Genomic DNA, 18,967 nt, shown 5'->3' with positions numbered 1-18,967 from the left:
CGCCCCTTCCCTTCGGTACCGAGCTTGCTGGGCAGGAGAGAGGCTGCGGGGCTCGGAAAACGGCGCTGGGGCTGCAGTCCCCTCCGCTGTGAGCCCAGGGGGCGGGGGCGGGGGGATCCGGAGCTGCGAGGGGGACGGGGCCGGGGGGAGCCCGCGGCTCGGCAGCCCCGCTGAAAGCAGCCGGTGTTCGGGAGCTCCTCGGGCCCACCGAGCCGGGGGAGGTCCCGGCCCCACATCCAGGCACTGCCGGGCGGCGGGAGGGGCGGTCCGGCCCGGTCCGGCCCGGCCCCGGAAGCGGGCAGGCCGCCATGGGCCGGGCGGTCACGCTGGCCTCCTGTGCCCTCAACCAGTGGGCCCTGGATTTTGAAGGCAACCTGGAGAGGATTTTCAGAAGTGAGTGGGGCTGCGGGGCCGTTCCCGGGGCGGGGGGAGGCGCCGGGCCGGGCCGGAGCGGTGTTTAATCCAGCTGTCTTGCAGGTATTGAGATCGCCAAGAGCAAAGGGGCCCGGTACCGGCTTGGTCCAGAGCTGGAAATCTGGTGAGTGGGCTTTGTGGTTCGCTCTTTGGTTCGTTCCGGGTTTACTGGGGAAGAGCCGTCAGGGCTCTGTGCCCAGAGCATCCCTCGGAGCGTGCGGCTCGGCGGCGGGAAGAGCATCGTAGTTGCCAAGCACAAGACGGGTTCTCGTGTCTTGGCAACCTGGCTGGTACCGGCAGTTTTGGACCGATTTCAGCCAGCCTTTTTCATTAAAACTGCAGCTCTTTGAATTCTGACCAAGCTGCTGCTCCTTGAAAGGAATTACCCCAGCGATGCCCCGGAGTTTTGGGTGCTGTCTGTAGGGATGATACTGACACTGCTGCTTCTTCGTGTTCTGTGTAAATTGCCTGTTTGTGAATGAGGTGTGCCTCGTATTGAAGAAGTCCCTTGGTTGTGGTGTCTGAATTCTTTCTTTCTCACGTTTTTACATGCAGTGGGTATGGCTGCTCAGATCACTATTATGAGTCTGACACGCTCTTGCATTCATTTCAAGTCCTGGCAAAGCTTTTGGAGTCTCCAGCTACTCAAGATATTATCTGTGACGTGGGAATGTAAGTTTTTTTTCCTGTACATGTGATAAGGGTGTAGGTCTCTCAGGAAAGCTGCCTCTGCTGTGTACCTGGATAGTGAGAGCTCCTCATCAAGCTTCTAAACACATCTTAGGAACTGCATTACTTTCCCTTTTGATTACCATGGCTTGAACTGCAACATGCAGAACACTTCCTGAGGGGTAATCCTTTCAAAGATTTCTGGTGGTTGAGCCTGTCAGGAGAGAAACTGGGTAATTGCAGTTATTTGTTGGAACATTCATGGGTGGGTACCCAATTGCCATGGGTAGGAGTATTATATATAACACAAAGGGCCTTATAAATTGGCTCTCTTTCAGCAATGTCAAGGCTAAAGTAACTTCTTTTGCCTCAGAGACATCTTTAAACAATACACGTGTATGCCAAAATCACTGAAACCATTGTAAATTACATGCTGACAATGAACATTGCTAAACTGTAAAATTAATGTCTGTACACCTACTTGTTAGTGTTGATACAAACATGTAAAGCTAGCTTTATTTTGAACTAGCCTGGTGGTATCATAGGAAGTCAAGTTTAATCAAATATGTTAGGCCAGCTAGGGGGATTCTTCTGGTTGGCTTGTGTGTCTCAGGCCTGCCAGTGATCTGGCAGTAGCTGATAAATCTGGGACTGACAGAATGGTCAGTAACTCTGATTTTTGAAAACAACTATTTGGATTAAAAATTAGAAGCTAAAATTTGATAAATTGCTTTGTTTAGTTCTCCTGAATGATACAGTGTGGAATTGTCTTAAAAATAGTTTTTGAGCAGTGAAGTAGGTTCTGTAGCTTTTCTAGGTTTCCTTTAACAAGCTTGGCCATTGGTAACTTTGCTTCTTATTTTCACAGGCCTGTTCTGCACAGAAACATTCGCTACAACTGTCGAGTGATCTTCTTAAATAAGTGAGTAGTTCTTTCTGTGTTTTGATGCATTAGTGTATCCTTTCAGAGACCTGTTTGGCCTTCAGGAAAGATTCTTCAGCGCTGTGTGAAGCGATGGAGTTGTCTTCACAACTATTAAACTTCAGAGAGCCAACTCATGTTTTCCATTATCTCTTTTTTCCTTTCTGAATTTGTAGAAACGAAATCCCCACTGCTTTCTGAAAGACTCCAGAAAGCCCTTCAGTCTGCAAACAGAAACTTTAAACCTTATTGTATGTAGGAGATGTTTAATGTACATCATAACAGAAGAAGAGTTTGTATTAATCAGTGTTTTTGTTCGGTCTTCTTTGGTTGTACCTCAGGTCTTAACTTGCCCTTTCTGTTTTGTTTTATGTTTTAAGAAAAATTCTTCTGATCAGACCGAAAATATCACTGGCAAATGCAGGAAACTACAGGGAACTTAGATGGTTTACCCCGTGGAACAAAGCAAGGTAGGATGGCTACCATTGAAATTGTGTGTAAAAGCACAGCTTGCCTTTTGCAGCCACGGGCTGAAATCTCCATAGCAATCCATCTGTGCTGCTGCAGGGTGGGCTAAGCAGCTAAGCTACATAACTGAAGTTCAGCTAAAAAGTGTATTAAGTCCAATCAAACTCTGAATTGCTGAGCTGGAAGGAAAAGTGTGGCTCAGTGATCCTGCAACCAGTGCAGCAGTGTTGTTTTCCTTGTGTCTAGTTTCTAACTGTGTGCAGTTCAGGATTGGAAGAGCCTGTGCTCATCTGCTCAATCGCTGCATCCTGTTCAATATTCAATGGGAAAACAATGTGAAATGAATGAGCTCCATCAGAATTTTAATGACTGCAGAGGATGGAAGCTATGTACCTTGTGATGCTCCAGAATGTGCTTGATGTTCATCCCTGATGCCATCCACTCACCCTGTAGTTCTAACTTGGTGGTCTCAGTAAATTAATTCTTAGAGAGCCCCTGAAAATCTGTCTTCTTAACCCCAGTCAATCTGAGTTACTTGTGTAGTAACACTGCAAAAAAGATAAACTTTCATTTGGTATTTGGCTTGCACATTGTGTTCTTTGTTAGGTCTTGTTCATAGCTAGGATGGAGCATTGTCTACCATGCATTTCTGAAGCAGGGGGATGTTGCTGGCTGTTGATCTTCATGTTTCTGAATAATTTCACAGAAAGTATGAAGGTTGTTTTTCCCAAACATACACAGCCCTGTACAACTGAAACACAATTTCTTTAATCAGTATTAGTAGGTGACAGAATGTGGGGATTAGAATCAGTTTTTATGCTGTAATTTACATAATACTGTATTCATGACCTATAAACCTGCTTTAGGCAAGTGGAGGAGTATTTTCTACCTGGGATCATTCAGGAAGTGACTGGACAGGTGAGTTTTTACACTTTTTAACTTTAGTATCTTCCAGGTTCAGCAATTTAAATGAACAGAATTTGTGGCACAAATCTGTAATGCACCAAAATCTGCTGTCAGTCATGTTGCAGATTCATAGGTTTCAGTGATAGTTCCCAGCTACATTAAATGAGACCATAATTTGAGTTTATGTTTTTATTTGGCAGCAAAACACGTACACTTCAAATTTGCCCCATTTATTTATATGTACAAGGTCTTGAAGATTGTCTTACTTTGCACAGTTCTGGTACTGAGTTTATCTGTGCTTGAGACTAGAAGTGAGTATGTGTTTGAGCTAAAAAAATTAAAATGTCACCTTTATTCAGAAGGGGCTGAAACATAGGTTATTTCCTGCTAAAGCGTGAGCGTGATTCTTAGAAGTCTCTTTTTCAGATTGTTTAATTCAAAAGGCTTGTCCTGAAGCAAAGCACTGTACCCAAATACTACTGAAATTTTGACACCAAATTTCAGTACAATCCAGAGGTTTGCAGTTTAGAGCTTTTTTCTTTTTTTTGCTTAACCTTACTATAAAATGAGGAAAGGTGTGATGTGATTGATATTGAGTCACTCGCTGCACATAAGTCAGTAATACATGTTAAGATTTTTTAAAAGATTTGCAGTTAACTTTTTAGCATTTAGTAGATTCTTTAAAGTACATGTGTGTAAGGATGCTCTTGGTTTTTCCTCAGGAAACTGTTCCTTTTGGGGATGCAGTGCTAGCAACCAAAGATACCTGCCTAGGGGCAGAAATATGTGAAGAGCTCTGGGCACCAAACAGGTAAAGGAGAAGAATAAATTAAAAGTAAATGAAAACATACCCTGGACCTGCCTAAAATAAATGTTTGACAACATCTGCTTATAGTTCTTCCAGGGAGTATATTTTTCAGGAAAGTACCAGTAAGCTAAAATAGTGAAATATAATTAGGAGCAATAAATACATCATGAGAAAGACTTCACTAGGCTAGATGCAGGATGGCAAAAGAAGCTTTAGGTGATTAAGCTAAATTCATTTGAAACAGAAGGGAGCAGAGAAATACAGAAAAGCAGCAGAATGAAAAAGGTGAGCTGAGGAAAAAAATGACGTAACTATAGTGCTCCCATTCCAGGTATTGCTCAGGTTTTATTCAGCCTGTGGCTGAAACATCCTCTCTGCATCCGCCTCTGTAACGATCTAGTCAGAGTGGTGACAAAGTTATTTTGTACTATCAGTTTTGTCTTGTAATTATAATCCCATATTATTACCACTTGCTGTACCTGATCTCAGAAATTTTGTAACCAGCATCAGACAATGCATAAAGGCAATGCAGATGGAAACAACAAAAGGTCACTGAGGGAAAGCAAAGCCTAGTGCCTTTAGGTAATTATTTACTGTTGTTTTAGTTGCTGTTCCTATTTAAAGTTCTTCCCAACCACAAAGAAGATCCCATCACAAAGGTCTGACATGAGTTGAGGGTGGAGAAATGGTTACATGAAAGCTGTTGCAGTTAAGACAAAATAAACTAAGTGTTCCTCATGTTTTTCCAAATCTCCCAGTCACAGACATTAATTAACTTAAAACTGCAGAAGGTAGGGTAGAGGCAAAGATTTTTTTTTTTTAGTATTTCTTGACACTGGAAAAATTAAAAAGCAATAAAAGTAATCTTCTTGTGGTTCTGTTTGCTTATGCTTTTGGGTTTACTAGGAGAGAGGGGAAATGGGACAAGTGGTGTTGCTAGAATATCTCAGTGTTGCCCTTTCAGAACAAGATGGTCTTTCTTTGAGACCCAGATTTTATGGAGTAAATTAGAAGGCATTTCATTTAGAAGAGAATGAGCCAAAGCCCTTCTTCCCTCTGCAACCACTACTAGTCTTGGACAGGAGAGCCAAGCATTGCAAGAAAACAGACATTTTTGAGAGTCCTCTGCTGGTTTGAGCTAAGACATGCAGAAAACTGGCAGTGACTTAGATGGTTTTATTTGTTAGTGGTTTTAAATGATACCTGCAGGATTCCCAGCGCGGTATTGCCTTTTGCTTTGACAGCCCTCATATTGAAATGGGACTTGATGGTGTGGAAATCTTCACTAACTCTTCAGGGAGTCACCATGTGCTCCGGAAGGCTCACACCCGGGTGGATTTGGTGAATTCTGCCACAGCAAAGGTATAGGCTAAAAAAAAAATACAATTAATTTTTTGGTTATGCACCTTATTTTATGTCAGAACAGTCTCCTGTGACAGAACACAGCATTTTCTTCACCTCTGTCTGGTCTGTGGAGCAGTGGACTAAAAGAGAGGTTGATATTTGCATGGGATAGAGGAGATACAAACCTACTTGAGTGTGTGTGGGGGGAACCCCCTTGAGAAGCCTTGCATGGGAGCACATAGTTCTGCACTGGCAAGCCAACTGTATAATCTGTCCTTCACACACAGAACTCCCAGCTCTGGAGACCTACACTGCAAAAATGTATTTGATCTTGATCTAAATTCCATTAAACTGAAGAAAAAAAAAAAATTGTACTTGTATAATGGATAGAAAATAGTTATTCAGAGTAATTGTGTTTCAGTAATTGAAGTATGAAACGTTGAGTCCACTGCATAGAGAAGGCAACCAGCTTGAAAGGCTGTAGTTGAATGCACGTTCTGCATAAAGGGCAAAGAACCAGTGGCTGTGGTTGCTCCCTGAACTTATCTGTGCCTGAGCAATCATCTTCAATATGATCCATATGCTGAATTGGCAGGTCATTAGCAGCTCCTAATTCAGTCAACACACATATAAAACCATAAGAAAGTGTCTTTTATTGCCTTAAAGTGGCAGTTTCTTGCACAATTTTTGTTCACATAGCAACACTGAGTTGGAGGAGTATCAGTAATTGTATCAGGAAGGGGAAATAGAAATCAGTGTTTACACTCAGACTTTTTATATTCTCCTGCCATCTTCTTACTTAAAATATATTTTTCTACTCTCAAAGCTCTGCTTGTTTTAAAAAAGAGAAGACATTTAGTTATTAGATTGTAATTCTGTCTAACAGTGATGGAGACAAAGTAATGAATGTACATTGCACTGTGAAAAATGTTTAATTTGGACGACAGGTTTGTCATTGTAATTTGATGTGCTTTGGTTATATTTAACTGCCCTGTCCTCAAATATCCAAACATAGCTTCTGTCATAATTTCCCTGCTTTTCTCAATCTCAATTTGAGCTTAGAATTCCGGTTTAGAAGTGTAGCCCTCTCTGTTTGGGCTAAGGGAATTACTCTTCTTGCTAATAAGAGCAGACTGTCTTCAAACAGTGTGAAAAGGATGGAGCTCACTTACTACATTTACTGATGTAATTACTTGTTTGTGTTGTTTGCGTGACATGCAAATGACAAGAGAGTCCCAAATATTATTCACAATGTCAAGACAGAGGAAGAAGGACAGGAACAGAGAAATAGCATTTTGCCTTCTAACATTCTGTCAGGTGCTATATTCTAACAAGCACTTTGTTGTCTGCATGTTTGTTTTCCTCCCAGAATGGTGGAATATATGTTTTAGCTAACCAGAAGGGTTGTGATGGTGATCGTCTCTATTATGATGGGTGTGCCATGATTTCCATGAATGGAGAAACAATTGCACAAGGATCCCAGTTTTCTCTTGATGATGTGGTAATGTATTCAACCTATAGCTGCTAGTTACAGCTGTAATCAGTATGGATTCACTTATGTTGACATTCTAGGTATTAGATCCATGTCTCAAGGCTAAAAAGATAGATTTTTAGAATGCTGTTGAACTAGTTGCAAGGTTTTTCCTAGTTACGTTTTCCAGATCTGACCTACAGGAGATCTTCTGCTTTTGTGAGTGAGGAGGAGTTGTCACAGTGGAGAAACTTCATGCAAATGTTGGTTTATGCCATCACCATGTTTAGGAGACACCCTGTTAATTTATATTCCCTTATCTAAGAAAAAAAGGACAAAGGTTGCCGTGTTCTAATTTTGACCCCATTTGGTAAACAGAAGGGTTGATAGGTTGAGCTTTACTTGAAAAAGCCCTTTCTCAGTAGTTCTGTCATCAAAGCTGTAGGTTTCCTCACATTATGTGCCAAGTGAATCTCTTTCCTCAGTACCTATCTTGCCTTTTCCTTCTGTCCCCACCTCAGCTGATGGTGAGTCTATTGTTCAGCCCTCTGACAAGTGCACTACTTTTGTGGCTTGCAAGTTCCCAAAGCTTTTTGTAGTCCAGGCTTGTCAAATGTTGATTATCATTTTGTGTAGAACCAATCTAATGCTGAAAGCCCTTCCACAGGAGGTGCTGGTTGCCACTCTGGACTTGGAGGATGTTCGAAGTTACAGAGCAGAGATTTCATCTCGTAACTTAGCGGTAAGAATTCCTTACAGGGGTTGTGTTTGTAAACTCTGCCCAATTTAAATAATTATTAGATTGAAAAAAGTATTTGCATGTCTTGATTTTCACCATAGGCATGATGTTTTGTAGGTGTACGCTACATTAAAACTGCTGTCTTCCCAATTCTTCTGTGCTATTGCTTAGGCAAGTAAAGTGAATCCTTATCCCAGGGTAAAAGTGAATTTTGCTCTGTCATGTTCTGATGATGTAGCTGTACCTACTTCTGTGCCAATCCAGTGGAGGCATCACAGTCCTGAGGAGGAGATCAGGTGAGCACATAATTTGTTGCTTGAGAATTATTTTGATTAAAAACAAAAAAAGGAAGAAAAAACACAACCCCAAAATGTAAGATTACATTTAAACACAGGAAGGATCTCATTGGAAGAGTACAGCAAGTATGTCGACTTGCTTAGGTCTTTTTCCATAACCCTCTTGTAAAAAGCACATTCTGTCATTTCAGCCTTGGCCCTGCATGTTGGCTTTGGGACTATTTAAGGCGCAGCAAACAGGTAAGAACAACTGGTTTTGTTCTTTGGCTTGGTGTTCACATCTTCTGTCCCTTAGCAACAGTGCAGATTGCTGTCCTGTGCTGCTGTTAGTGCAAGGTGATGTTAGTCCGAGGTGCAGGGTGTCAGTTTTTCACTGATTTTAAGTCTAGACTTAAAATCCATATGGAAAGTGAGACTTCAGTGTGCTGTTCAGACCTTTTCCTTAGGAATCATGCTTTCTTTGAAAGCAACACTCCAACTTACCTAATAAAGGGCACTTCTTTTTCCTTGAAACATTTTTATTTGTAAGGAAAATATTTTAATGGCATAATGGAGATATTTAAAATAAGCAGTGGCACAAACTAGTAATTCAGTTCAATATTGAAATATACATGAAAAATTTAATCCTTTTGATTAGCTCTACTGTCTTACAAGAGGATAAAGATGTACTGGAAGGTTTCCTAGCCAAAGGATTTACACTGACTACTTGTTTGAGTGTCTAATTAATAAGAGTTAAGAGGGTTTGCTAGGTCTGGTTGGTTTGTTTTTTTCCCCAGCAGAATATAAGCAGACTTGAAAAATGCACATGTAATTCATTTTCAATAATATGTTTCTTAATGGTACAATATAGATTTTTCCAATTTTACTGGCTGGGACTTGTTTCTTGCTCTGTTTTCAAGGCAGGATTTCTCCTACCTCTTAGTGGTGGAATTGACAGCTCTGCTACAGCTTGCATAGTGTACTCCATGTGTCACCAGGTTTGCCTGGCAGTCAAGAATGGAAGTGAGTAGATGTGCATGTCTGGCTAGGCATGCTTTACTGATGGTTGCAGACAAGTTAAAATTAGCTGGGTGCAGTAGAGGCAAGAGCTAATTGATGGCAGACTCTTGCCCGATTGTTCTAATGGGATCCTTTGTGTGTCTTCAGAAATTCCAGCAAAAATGTGCATACAGGTTCAGGTTCTTTGTGTTGGCTTAATAATTTTCTTCTTGGGTTTAAGAATTGGATGTGGAACTCAGATGGGTTTCTGTCTAGATTGTAATTCAAAATGTTGGCTGATGTAGTTTTGGGATTTCAGTTATTATGAGAATTTTCTCCTGTTACATTCAGCATTACAAAACATGGTTAGACATGGTTGAAGCTCTTAAACTGGCTTTAAGTAAACTATATGCGTTGGGCTATGCCTTTGTATGTATTTGATGGTATGTTCTGTGAAGTTTCTTTAAGGCATAGAATAAAAGGATTTAATATTTTTATGTTCAAGATCAGGACCAAAATCAGTTATTCTTTTATGTGGTCTATAAAAATACGTTTGGGGATTTAGATGGTGGAGTCATCTTATTTGTGAGGGGCAGCGTAAAGCTTGATTGGAGTACAAGGACCATGCAAGATCCTTGCATGTCCTGGATAGCAGGAGTGCAATAATTTCCACTCTTGTTCCGTTTCTTTTGCTTTGTCCTCAGATGCAGATGTGCTGGCTGATGCACGCAGGATTGTGAATGATGAAACCTATGTCCCTGAGAAGCCTCAAGAACTTTGCAAGCGCATCTTTACCACTTGCTACATGGCTAGTGAGAACTCCTCCCAGGACACTTGCAACAGGGCTAAACTTCTGGCTGAGCAAATAGGCAGGTACAAACTGAGAAGCGCTGGGGAAAAAAAAATAACAACAAACCATGTTCTGGCAAAGACTTCCATATAAATCTTTTAAACTCTAAAATAGGAAAAAATAGGAGAGGAATAATGGGTCTGTTGAGGAGTGTTATAGACAGTGTTATCTAAGTTTGTAAATGTGAGGCAAACTTAGAAGCATTTGGTGAAGGACATGGAAGTTTGGAAACAGACTCTGGAAAGTGTTGCTCTTCATACTGAGATAGTAGCAGCCTTTAAAACAATTTACGGGTGGGTTTTTTTTCTTTAATGCTATTTTATCTAGTCAGACCGTGCAAGCTGAGTCCCTTCTGCTTGAATTCTTCTCAGCTATCACATCAATCTGAACATCGATGTGGCTGTGAAAGCTGTTGTGGGAATTTTCAGCATGGTGACAGGTCGAACTCCCCGCTTTTCTGCCTATGGAGGGACCAACAGAGAAAACCTGGCACTCCAGAACGTGCAGGTGTGTTTCATGTAGGCTGAATCAGGTCAGACAATTTCTATTGAAAAAGAGTACAAAATGGTAAAGTAGCGAGGGGGCCCTTCATCTGTGTTGCTGTGAAAACCTGAACTTCTGGTGTGTCTCTGAAGGTTCCTGGGCTTCTAGTAAATACTTGTCTGCAGCAGAACTCCACAGTCCCACATAACTCAGGGGAAGACCAAGATAACTATCGTTTGTGAGTGTTACAGGATGATGAGGAAGAAATAGTAGATGTCTGTATCCCATCAATAGGTTTGGTGCTTAGAAAAGCATCCTGATGGAAGGGTGCCAGGTCAGGAAGATGAGCAGCAAAATAATCTGATAGACAGGTCTTAGTCCAGTAGGATTTACATCTATTCAGCATCTTCTCCACAAGACCATCCTCGTCAGATGAACATTTACCCCTCTTGCATTTTGTTCTTCATGGGTTTGTTTAGGGGACTGATTAATAAAAATGGCTGGGGAGAAAGTATTCTGCTATGTAAATTTGTTTTATTTTTAATTTTATTTTTCATTTTGCTTTGCAGGCTAGAATAAGAATGGTCCTTGCCTACCTGTTTGCTCAGCTGACACTATGGACCCGTGGGATGCCAGGAGGACTTCTAGTGCTAGGATCAGCCAATGTGGATGAGAGGTTAGTGACAGTTTCAAATCTAAAACCAGGTGAACTGGGGAGAGTTTGCTGAATTTCTTTGCAACTCTAGCAAATCCCAGTGTAGATTATTACTCAGAAAAGGTAACAAGCTAAAAATACAGTGACAGTAGTGAAATTGATGTAAATGTTGAATTGAGCTGAATGGAAAATTGTGTATTTTTTGAAAGTTTAGCCAAAGTATTGCCACAGTTTTCCATTAAACTGCCATTTCAGTAGAGCTTGCCTGTGCAGTTACCAGGTTAACTTTCCAATCTGTTATTTGTTGTATTTTCAAATGCTGTAATAGGAATTAAGTTGGGAACTTTGAGCTGAAAAACAGAATAGAAAAATAGTTTTAAAAATCTGAGAACTGTTGTTAGAGCTGGCTATTTGAAGATTAAAGCAATCCCTGTAAGACTGTGGCATTGTGAACCTCAAATACGGGGAGAGGAGTGTTTGCTTGTTCTATGGGTGTTGTGGGGCTTATTTTTTTTAATTGCTTGGGACATTATTTTGTTAGTTTTGCAGCAAAGGAGTTACCTTAGCATGGGCAGTTTTGCAGTGCTTTATAATTGTTTAAAATATCATCTTCCTCCTGGCAAATTCGTGGCTTTAGGATAACCCTGTTGCAGCTGAACACCTGTTTGCCCCTTGTGTATAAATACGTTAATGATACGCAGTTTGTTTCTCCCTGTTTTTATACAACATATTTTCTATATAGCACAAACCTATTACATATTATCCTTTACTACATAAAATTTCCTCTCTTGCTCAGTCTCCGAGGCTACCTGACAAAGTATGATTGCTCAAGTGCTGATATCAACCCCATTGGTGGAATCAGCAAAACTGATCTAAAGAACTTCATACAATATTGCATTGAAAATTTTCAGCTCACGGCCCTCAGGAGGTGAGTAGTGAAGTGGTGGATTTTGGTGACTGTATTTGCATGCAGTGTATTGTGGGCTTTATGATTTGGTTTTCTCTAGTAACAGAGCTAAGCTGCAGTAAATATTGCAGATGCTAGTAAAGATAAGTCTTGTGCACATCCCTGGTTTTCAGTGGTTGTGTTAAACCCTTCACAGTGTAACTGGTGGCTGGGTGCTGAAAATGCCCCCAGTCGTAAGAGTTACTGTGTGCAAGCATTTGTGGTGTTAATTCCACTGAAGGAACTGTTTGAATCAGATGCTTTATTTTTTTGGTTTACACCGCTGCTTTTTAAACCTGGAACCGCTTGCAAGTACCGCTTCTTCAGCGTTATCTAGTCACTGAGCAGTTTATGCCCTGAAAAAGTTTTGAATGAAACATCTGACTTTTAACAAACCAGACTGTTAACAGTACTCACAAGACTGAGGAGTCTTAATGTTTTTCTTTTTACTTTTTCCTTACAGTATCATGTCTGCTCCCCCCACTGCAGAGTTAGAGCCCCTGGTGGATGGACAAGTGGCTCAAACTGATGAGGTAGTGGGCAGTGATTTCAGAATGCTCTGGGACCCCTAAACCTTATCCCAAAATTTGTTTTTTGTCCAATAACTATTGTCTGTCTTGTATGTATCCATGCTTATTGACAAGCATATTGTAAACAATCTTATACCAATGCCTTGCCAGTGGCTTTCCCACACCAGCCTTATCTATGCTGACAACAGTTTCCAAAACAGCAAATTAACTTTAAAAAAATAATTATATATATATTTTGGGCACTTAGAAGGACGGGTGCTCTGAAATTCAGTTTGTTTCAAGTTTCTTAGTATCAAAAGAGAGTCAATCAGGGTCTTACTGCTATTAAAATGTCTGATGGCCAAGCCCTTCCTCTTCTCCCTCCCCTTCTCTTTGCTATCCACTTGAATACAAGAGGACTGGTAACCCTAACCACTACCTCTAGGCGCTGTTGGATATTTAGCTGTAGGACATTGTAAAACTATGATAAAGCAAAGTGTTGCTCATTTACTTCATTTGGCTTTGCCTTAATCATATATACTACATCTGAGCAATTAAGTTTTACATTTGAGCAATTAAGTTTTACGTTTAAGCTATTAAGTTTTCACTGGCCAAATCAAATATATTCATGGAAGGATTTCCAGTCTCCCATTTTGCAGAGATTCCAGGTATGGTTTTTTTTTTTTCAATTCTGCTCATAGTATTACTCTGTCTCTTTGATAACTGGCAATTTCATTTTGGTGTTTCTTTGTAATTGCACCATAAAACTATTCATTAGAATTTCCATAGTTGAGATTTTCAATGACTTTCTGTGTGTCTTGATTTCAGGCAGACATGGGGATGACGTATGCAGAGCTCTCAGTCTATGGCAAATTAAGAAAAATTGCAAAGGCTGGACCTTACAGCATGTTCTGTAAGCTGATTAATATGTGGAAGGAAGTTTTTACTCCAAGAGAGGTAACACAGAATAAAAAATAGTCATTCAATGTCTTTACCAAAATAGACGGTGTTTGGAGAAAAGTTGAGTAGAGTTCCTTAAAATTAAAAGGGATAGTTTAATTACTCTGTGTTTAGAGATTATTTTATGGCTGTAGCAGAATATGCTGGAAAAACTGGTGTGCATCTCTTAAATTAATGGAGCTTCTTGACTCTGTTGCAAATTGTTTGAAAGTCATCGGGTAATTTGAAAACAGTTACTTCAGCAGTGTACCTTCAGGGGAAAGTTCTTCCCTGAAATACACCTAGAAGCCTTTGACTCCTACTTTGAAAGTCTGTCTACACTGAAGAGCTGTCTGCTTTGCTGCTATACAATTCTTCCTTTCTTGTACATAAAGGAAGAAGTTCAGATTGTGGTAGATAATTGATGTGATTGTTAATGGAAGAAAATGGATGTGTAAAGCTGGAACACATTCTCACCTACATTTTTGAAATACTAAGAACTGTTATTTGATTAAAAGCTGTATTTTTTTTGTACACCAGGTGGCATCAAAGGTTAAGCATTTCTTCAGGATGTATTCCATTAACAGACACAAAATGACCACCCTCACTCCTTCCTACCATGCTGAAAACTACAGTCCAGATGACAACCGATTTGACCTGAGGCCTTTCCTTTATAACACCACATGGTCCTGGCAATTTAGGTGTATAGATAAACAGGTAAATTCCCTTTACTTCTTGTGTGGTTTTATATTTAAAGCCCTTGCAATGGGACAAGCCCAGTCCCAGTGAATATCCAGCAAAAAACAAAAAGAGCATTTAGGATGGTAGTTTAAAACAGAAATAACCCAGATTGTTGTTTTGGCATAACTGTGAGGCTGAGAATTCTCTGGTTTCAGCGTAGGCTGTTCTTTTGGGTTTTTTTTCATTGTTAAATATAGCTTGTGGTATTGGTGGGGAAGCAAGAAGAAGAAAAAGGGAATAGATGTACTGAGGCCAGAAACTAGTAGGTGTGCCCATACTCTTGAAGTCTTGTGCTAATATGGAGAAGAAGCTTAAGTGTTTTTGTTTCAGTTCAGGACCTGTCTGAAGGGATCTGTGTAATTGTGGGATTAGGACTTGGCCTGCATCAGTGGGGGAAAAGCCAGTAAGAGGCAGCAATTAATGGTGAATGCTTCTCTCACCTTCTTCTCCAGCAATACCTGTTTTTGAACCTCAGGTCAGTTGACTCACAGATAACATTGCTCAAATCCAGAGGCAGGAATGGTGCTGTGCTTAGTGTGAGCACTCTGAGGTGTGGAGGGGCTCAGGCAACTCTCAGAACCTTGCTTAACTTTTTGTAGTTTTTATTCACACCTTCAATGTTATTTTAATGCACTTTTTTATGGCAAAAGTGCTGGGCTGAAAAATTTTAGTGCCTTGATGTTTTTTTCTGCCAGAGATTTTACACCTCAGTTGCTTTTAAGAATATGTTTATATATGCAGTAAAATATTAATTCCCTCGTCTGTGAAATGCCAGACATGCTGTAATAGTGTTTTATTACCTTGAAACTTAGGATAAAAGCTACCACGTGCAGTGCTTTTTTGTAGGTCTGTGTGGTGTGTTGCTTTTTTGGGGTTTTTTTTGCATCATTTTTGACTTTTTTCCCCACTGCAGTCCAGGACAAAAGTTATTTTGGCCTCAGTGGGAGCTGGGTAAAATATTTATGTAGGGTCTGGACCAAAATGTAATTATTTTATACTTACAGTAAATGTGATTAAGATCTTTTAATGATCCAGGATATTGTTACACTCTTTAACTAGACTTGTATGTAATAGCAGTTGTGCTGTGCAAGGCTACGAGCCATTGCAACTCATTCCTGAAAACTGGGAGTCAAGTTTGGGGAAGAATCTGTTATTTAGGCAACAGTAACCTGCACTGATCAAGTTCAGTTGTAACTTGAACTGATAACTCATTATTATGGACAGCGTTTTGCAAGACTGGAAAATAATGACTTGCAATAATAAAAGTCAAATCTGCCCTATTCAAGAAAGGGAATCCTGGAAGAGTTTCCACTTACTGTGCATATTCAGAACAACTGTAATTCTGAAGAGAGTTGTTCTCTAGGACAATGTCTCCACTGGTAATTACACTCCTGGGACTTAATCTGCACTTGAGGTTTCTCTGTCGTTGTAACAGGACTGTGAAAATAAGGCATAAACTCTAAATGACACAAAAAACACCTTTAGTTAGGTAATGCCAGGTTTTCCTGGAAAAGAGTCATGTTACAGCTTGAGCTCATTTGTGAAGGGAAATGGTTAAAAAAGTAGAGTTTAGGAATGCTAATGATAGTGAAATCTGTTGGATCTGTGGAAAGTGCTTTTCTATGTTGGATGTTTGTAGTCTTGTCAAGGCAACTTAGTTACCCATTCTTGGAAGTACAGAATTCCTTCTGTGTTTGCTGCAGAAGAAACAGGAGTAAAAGGAGACTGAGATCATAGTAGTTGCTGGGAATTGCCAGGTTTGCCCTTGGAGTCTTACTGTTGTTCAGCTCTACTTAGCTGAGGGTTTCAACTGGGTGATTAAGTTTCTAGTGGTTTAGAGCAGCCTTAGGAACTCTGGTAGCACTGTCTGTGGCTTCTGCCTTTGAGTTACATCTGAGGCACAGGATGTGTTCTCAGAGCATGCACTTTAACAGTTTATAGGTGCCAAAATGCTTATTGGAGTTTTAATAGCTGGCATAATTTAGAAGGAACTGTGGCATAGCTCCCAAGAAAGCTGGCACACCTGCTGGTGTCCAGATGAGGTATTTGCAGTCTGCCTTCTGCTTTTTCCAGTGCTTGTTGGTCATGCTATAAGATCAGCTGCATTTCGTCAAACCAAAAATTTTATCAGAGTATCTTTGTCTGTCTCTTTCATGGCCAGTAGCAGATGCTGTAGGAAGAACATAAGTATAGGGATTTTGTAGTAGAACCCTCCCTATATATCCTTATAGATTTAAGGAATGTAAAACAGAATTTTCCAGTTAGGAGAGAACGTGCAGAACATTGTGTTTAGTTTGTGCTCTTGGTCTGTCCTCCATGGATTTGTAGAATCCTTTCTGAAACTATTTTATTGTTGGTGTTAACAGCCTAGCTTAGCATAAACTTTTATTCTGTTTTAAGAACAGTGAACAGTTTTATAAAATTATGTGTTGTGTGCATGGAAAACATTCCCTGTGTTTGTTTAAATTACTCTAGGCTCTCTTTTATGGGCAGTGTTACAGGTTATGGCCTGATGTGATCTGACCTGACAGCTGTCACTGGAAGGAGTAGTCTTGCCTACCTTCCTGTCTCTCCTGGCTTCTGAGGTGGCTTTGGTGCTTGTCACACTCCTTAGTCAGCCAAATGAAGTCACCAAACTGACAGAAAACTAGGAAGTGATGGGAGCATGTAGTCAGGGGGAGATTTAGGGCGTGGGTAAGGAGAGAGTTTGACCTTTGCTCTTGACTACAACTAACAGCCTGTTCAGCTCAGTTGTCCCCTGTATCCCACTGTCAGTTCCTGATAAATCTGAGCTCTGCACTGTTTTGTGGTGGAAGTCTGAAAAGACAGGAGACATGAAATGCAAACTTGTGTTTACTATTGACTCAGTTTCCTTTTAACTTGCAGGTATCCAAGCTAGAAGAAAAGGAAGGGATTTCTCTAGTTGAAGACGTGGACTGATCTGCTGTCTTGTTTAACTGTGGTGATGAATTTACTGAGCAGAATGTTCAAAAACTGGATTATACTGCGATGATGAGAATAGATGAGCCAAAAAATTGTTGAGATGACCACTGTAACTTTTAATCAAGTCCTTTTTTTTCCACAATTGACTCCCTGTTTTGTTCCCAATATACTTAAACCATAGTTTGGCTAAGGAATAATTTATTAAAGATTTTCTTCAACTACTTGAGTTAATTGTCATTAATTGAAAATCAGTCACAAATAAATGCAGGTTTTGTGAAAGTGTATACACATACAAATATTAAGTTTGGTTCTAATAATTTGGAGATTTTTTTGAGCAACATCCAGATGAAAGTATAAAATTTTAGCAGTTCTGGCATGTGCAGTTAAAGGGAAAAACTCATTTTACTTTGCAATAAACTTGTTCTTTTATAATGCTAATTGAGTCTGTTCCTATTTTACATGTTTTTTATTTATCTAGCATTGGCTACGTAGACTGATCCAGTGTTTTGATAGCCATATAAAGTCTAATTCAGCAAGGTATTGGAAGCATGTTTAACTGGAAGCAGATGGGTAATCTCCTTGTTAGTAGGATCCAAATTAAGTGTCCAGCTTCTTGTTTTGCATCTACTTGCTGTGTAACCTGAGACAATTAACTTTAACATCTCTGACTCCATTTTTTCAGAGAGGAGAAATACCCCCTTCATCAGGATGTTCAAGGATTGTTTAATGGTTATTGCTCTCCAAGACCCTCAGCTGTATTTTAATGATTTTTGAATAAAGTTGGCATGGTGTCTTTCACCTCCTGGCATATTTGGTATGTAAGGGTAACTCGGTCTACCTGAAATAAGAAATGTCTTCTGGGGCATGGTATTTTGAATAGAAGGGACACAGGTTTGGTATCCATGCCACTGATATAATTCCTATATGCTCTGGTGCTGCCTGTCTAGGAGCTGTGTGATCTGTTACCACTGACCATGCCATGAGTGGGTGGTTGGATGTGCCCACATAATCCTTTTACTGTTGGAATCAAGCTTGCTGGGTGTAAAACATCTGGAAATAGATTGAATATTGCAGATTGAAGTATAAAGTCAGCCTCCTGTGAGCATAATTGGTGCATTAGCCACCTTCCACCTACTGTTTGCAAAAAGTTATTTTAACTTTGTGATTTCACTGGTATTTTAAATATGTCCAGTGCTCTGGACAATAAAAAAGGTGCAAGGATAGGCTTGTTCCTTGACTTTAATCCCTTTTCTGCTTGTTCATTTAATGTTTGGCCATTTCCATTGCTTTAAAAAAAAATTATTTGAAAGGCAAGTTTTTAATAGGGGAAACCAGTAATGCATTTCTGAGGTTCTGGGCAAACAATGTTGTAGCAGTGACAGCAGGGGAGCTCAGACCAAGAGAGACTTTGGTTTAAATGGCTGTGCATTTTGCTAATGGAAAATGTCTGCTAAGGGGCATGTTCTCCACTTCTGTTTTCCATGATCCAGAAAGACAGAATCGATTCATTCAGAGTTAAAGATGCTGCATTGTTCTTGGTGGGTTTATTATATGGTATTTGTTTCAATACATGGCTATCTTACCTTAGTGGATGTTGCTCGTACTTAAGGATGTTTATGTTAGTCTGACAGAAATCCCCAGCTGAGATTCTCCTTCCTTTACTGTTGTTGGGCACTTCTACTCCCTGTAGCAATCAGAGTGAGAGGATGAATTTTAAACCAAGTTCAGGAATCCACTGTACATTTGAAGGCTTCTTATTTATTTTTTTTCTTCCTGAAGTTACTGATTCTGTTTCCTGACAATCACAGGAGAGGAAAGAAGGAAACATTTGTTTTCATTAAAATAAAAAATAATAGCAAAAATAATACCATGTTTACATGTGCTCC

The 18,967-nt window shown here is 40.0% G+C and overlaps 1 protein-coding gene and 1 long non-coding RNA gene across 3 annotated transcripts; one reads left to right on the top strand and one right to left on the bottom strand.

Annotated features, from left to right (window-relative positions):
* The first annotated feature begins 162 nt into the window (after positions 1-162).
* Positions 163-17,519, top strand: NADSYN1 (NAD synthetase 1). 2 transcript variants are annotated; one of them, XM_051621402.1, is made up of 21 exons: positions 163-393; positions 478-538; positions 970-1,086; positions 1,952-2,005; positions 2,386-2,475; positions 3,340-3,391; positions 4,102-4,190; positions 5,432-5,549; positions 6,901-7,032; positions 7,670-7,744; positions 7,913-8,037; positions 8,229-8,277; positions 8,937-9,039; positions 9,720-9,888; positions 10,237-10,372; positions 10,918-11,024; positions 11,800-11,931; positions 12,413-12,482; positions 13,287-13,415; positions 13,938-14,114; positions 14,469-17,018. In XM_051621402.1, the coding sequence occupies exons 1-21, from the start codon at positions 309-311 to the stop codon at positions 14,496-14,498; spliced, it is 2,100 nt and encodes a 699-aa protein (XP_051477362.1). In that variant the 5' UTR covers positions 163-308; the 3' UTR covers positions 14,499-17,018. The 2 variants fall into 2 exon arrangements, with proteins under 2 accessions (XP_051477362.1, XP_051477361.1); XM_051621401.1 differs by lacking the exon at positions 14,469-17,018 and adding an exon at positions 17,025-17,519 and having other exon boundaries at positions 166-393.
* LOC127385549 (uncharacterized) lies at positions 2,937-18,859 on the bottom strand. The gene is made up of 3 exons (XR_007889697.1): positions 18,665-18,859; positions 5,391-5,556; positions 2,937-3,224 (listed from the first exon to the last, which is right to left on the bottom strand). It is a non-coding gene; the product is annotated as an uncharacterized LOC127385549 (long non-coding RNA).
* Between the last annotated feature and the right edge of the window lie 108 nt (positions 18,860-18,967).

This window comes from Apus apus, chromosome 5, assembly GCF_020740795.1.
Source record: "Apus apus isolate bApuApu2 chromosome 5, bApuApu2.pri.cur, whole genome shotgun sequence".
NCBI lineage: Eukaryota > Metazoa > Chordata > Aves > Apodiformes > Apodidae > Apus > Apus apus.
Note: the sequence above shows the minus strand (reverse complement) of the source record. Positions and strands in the feature narration are given on the sequence as shown.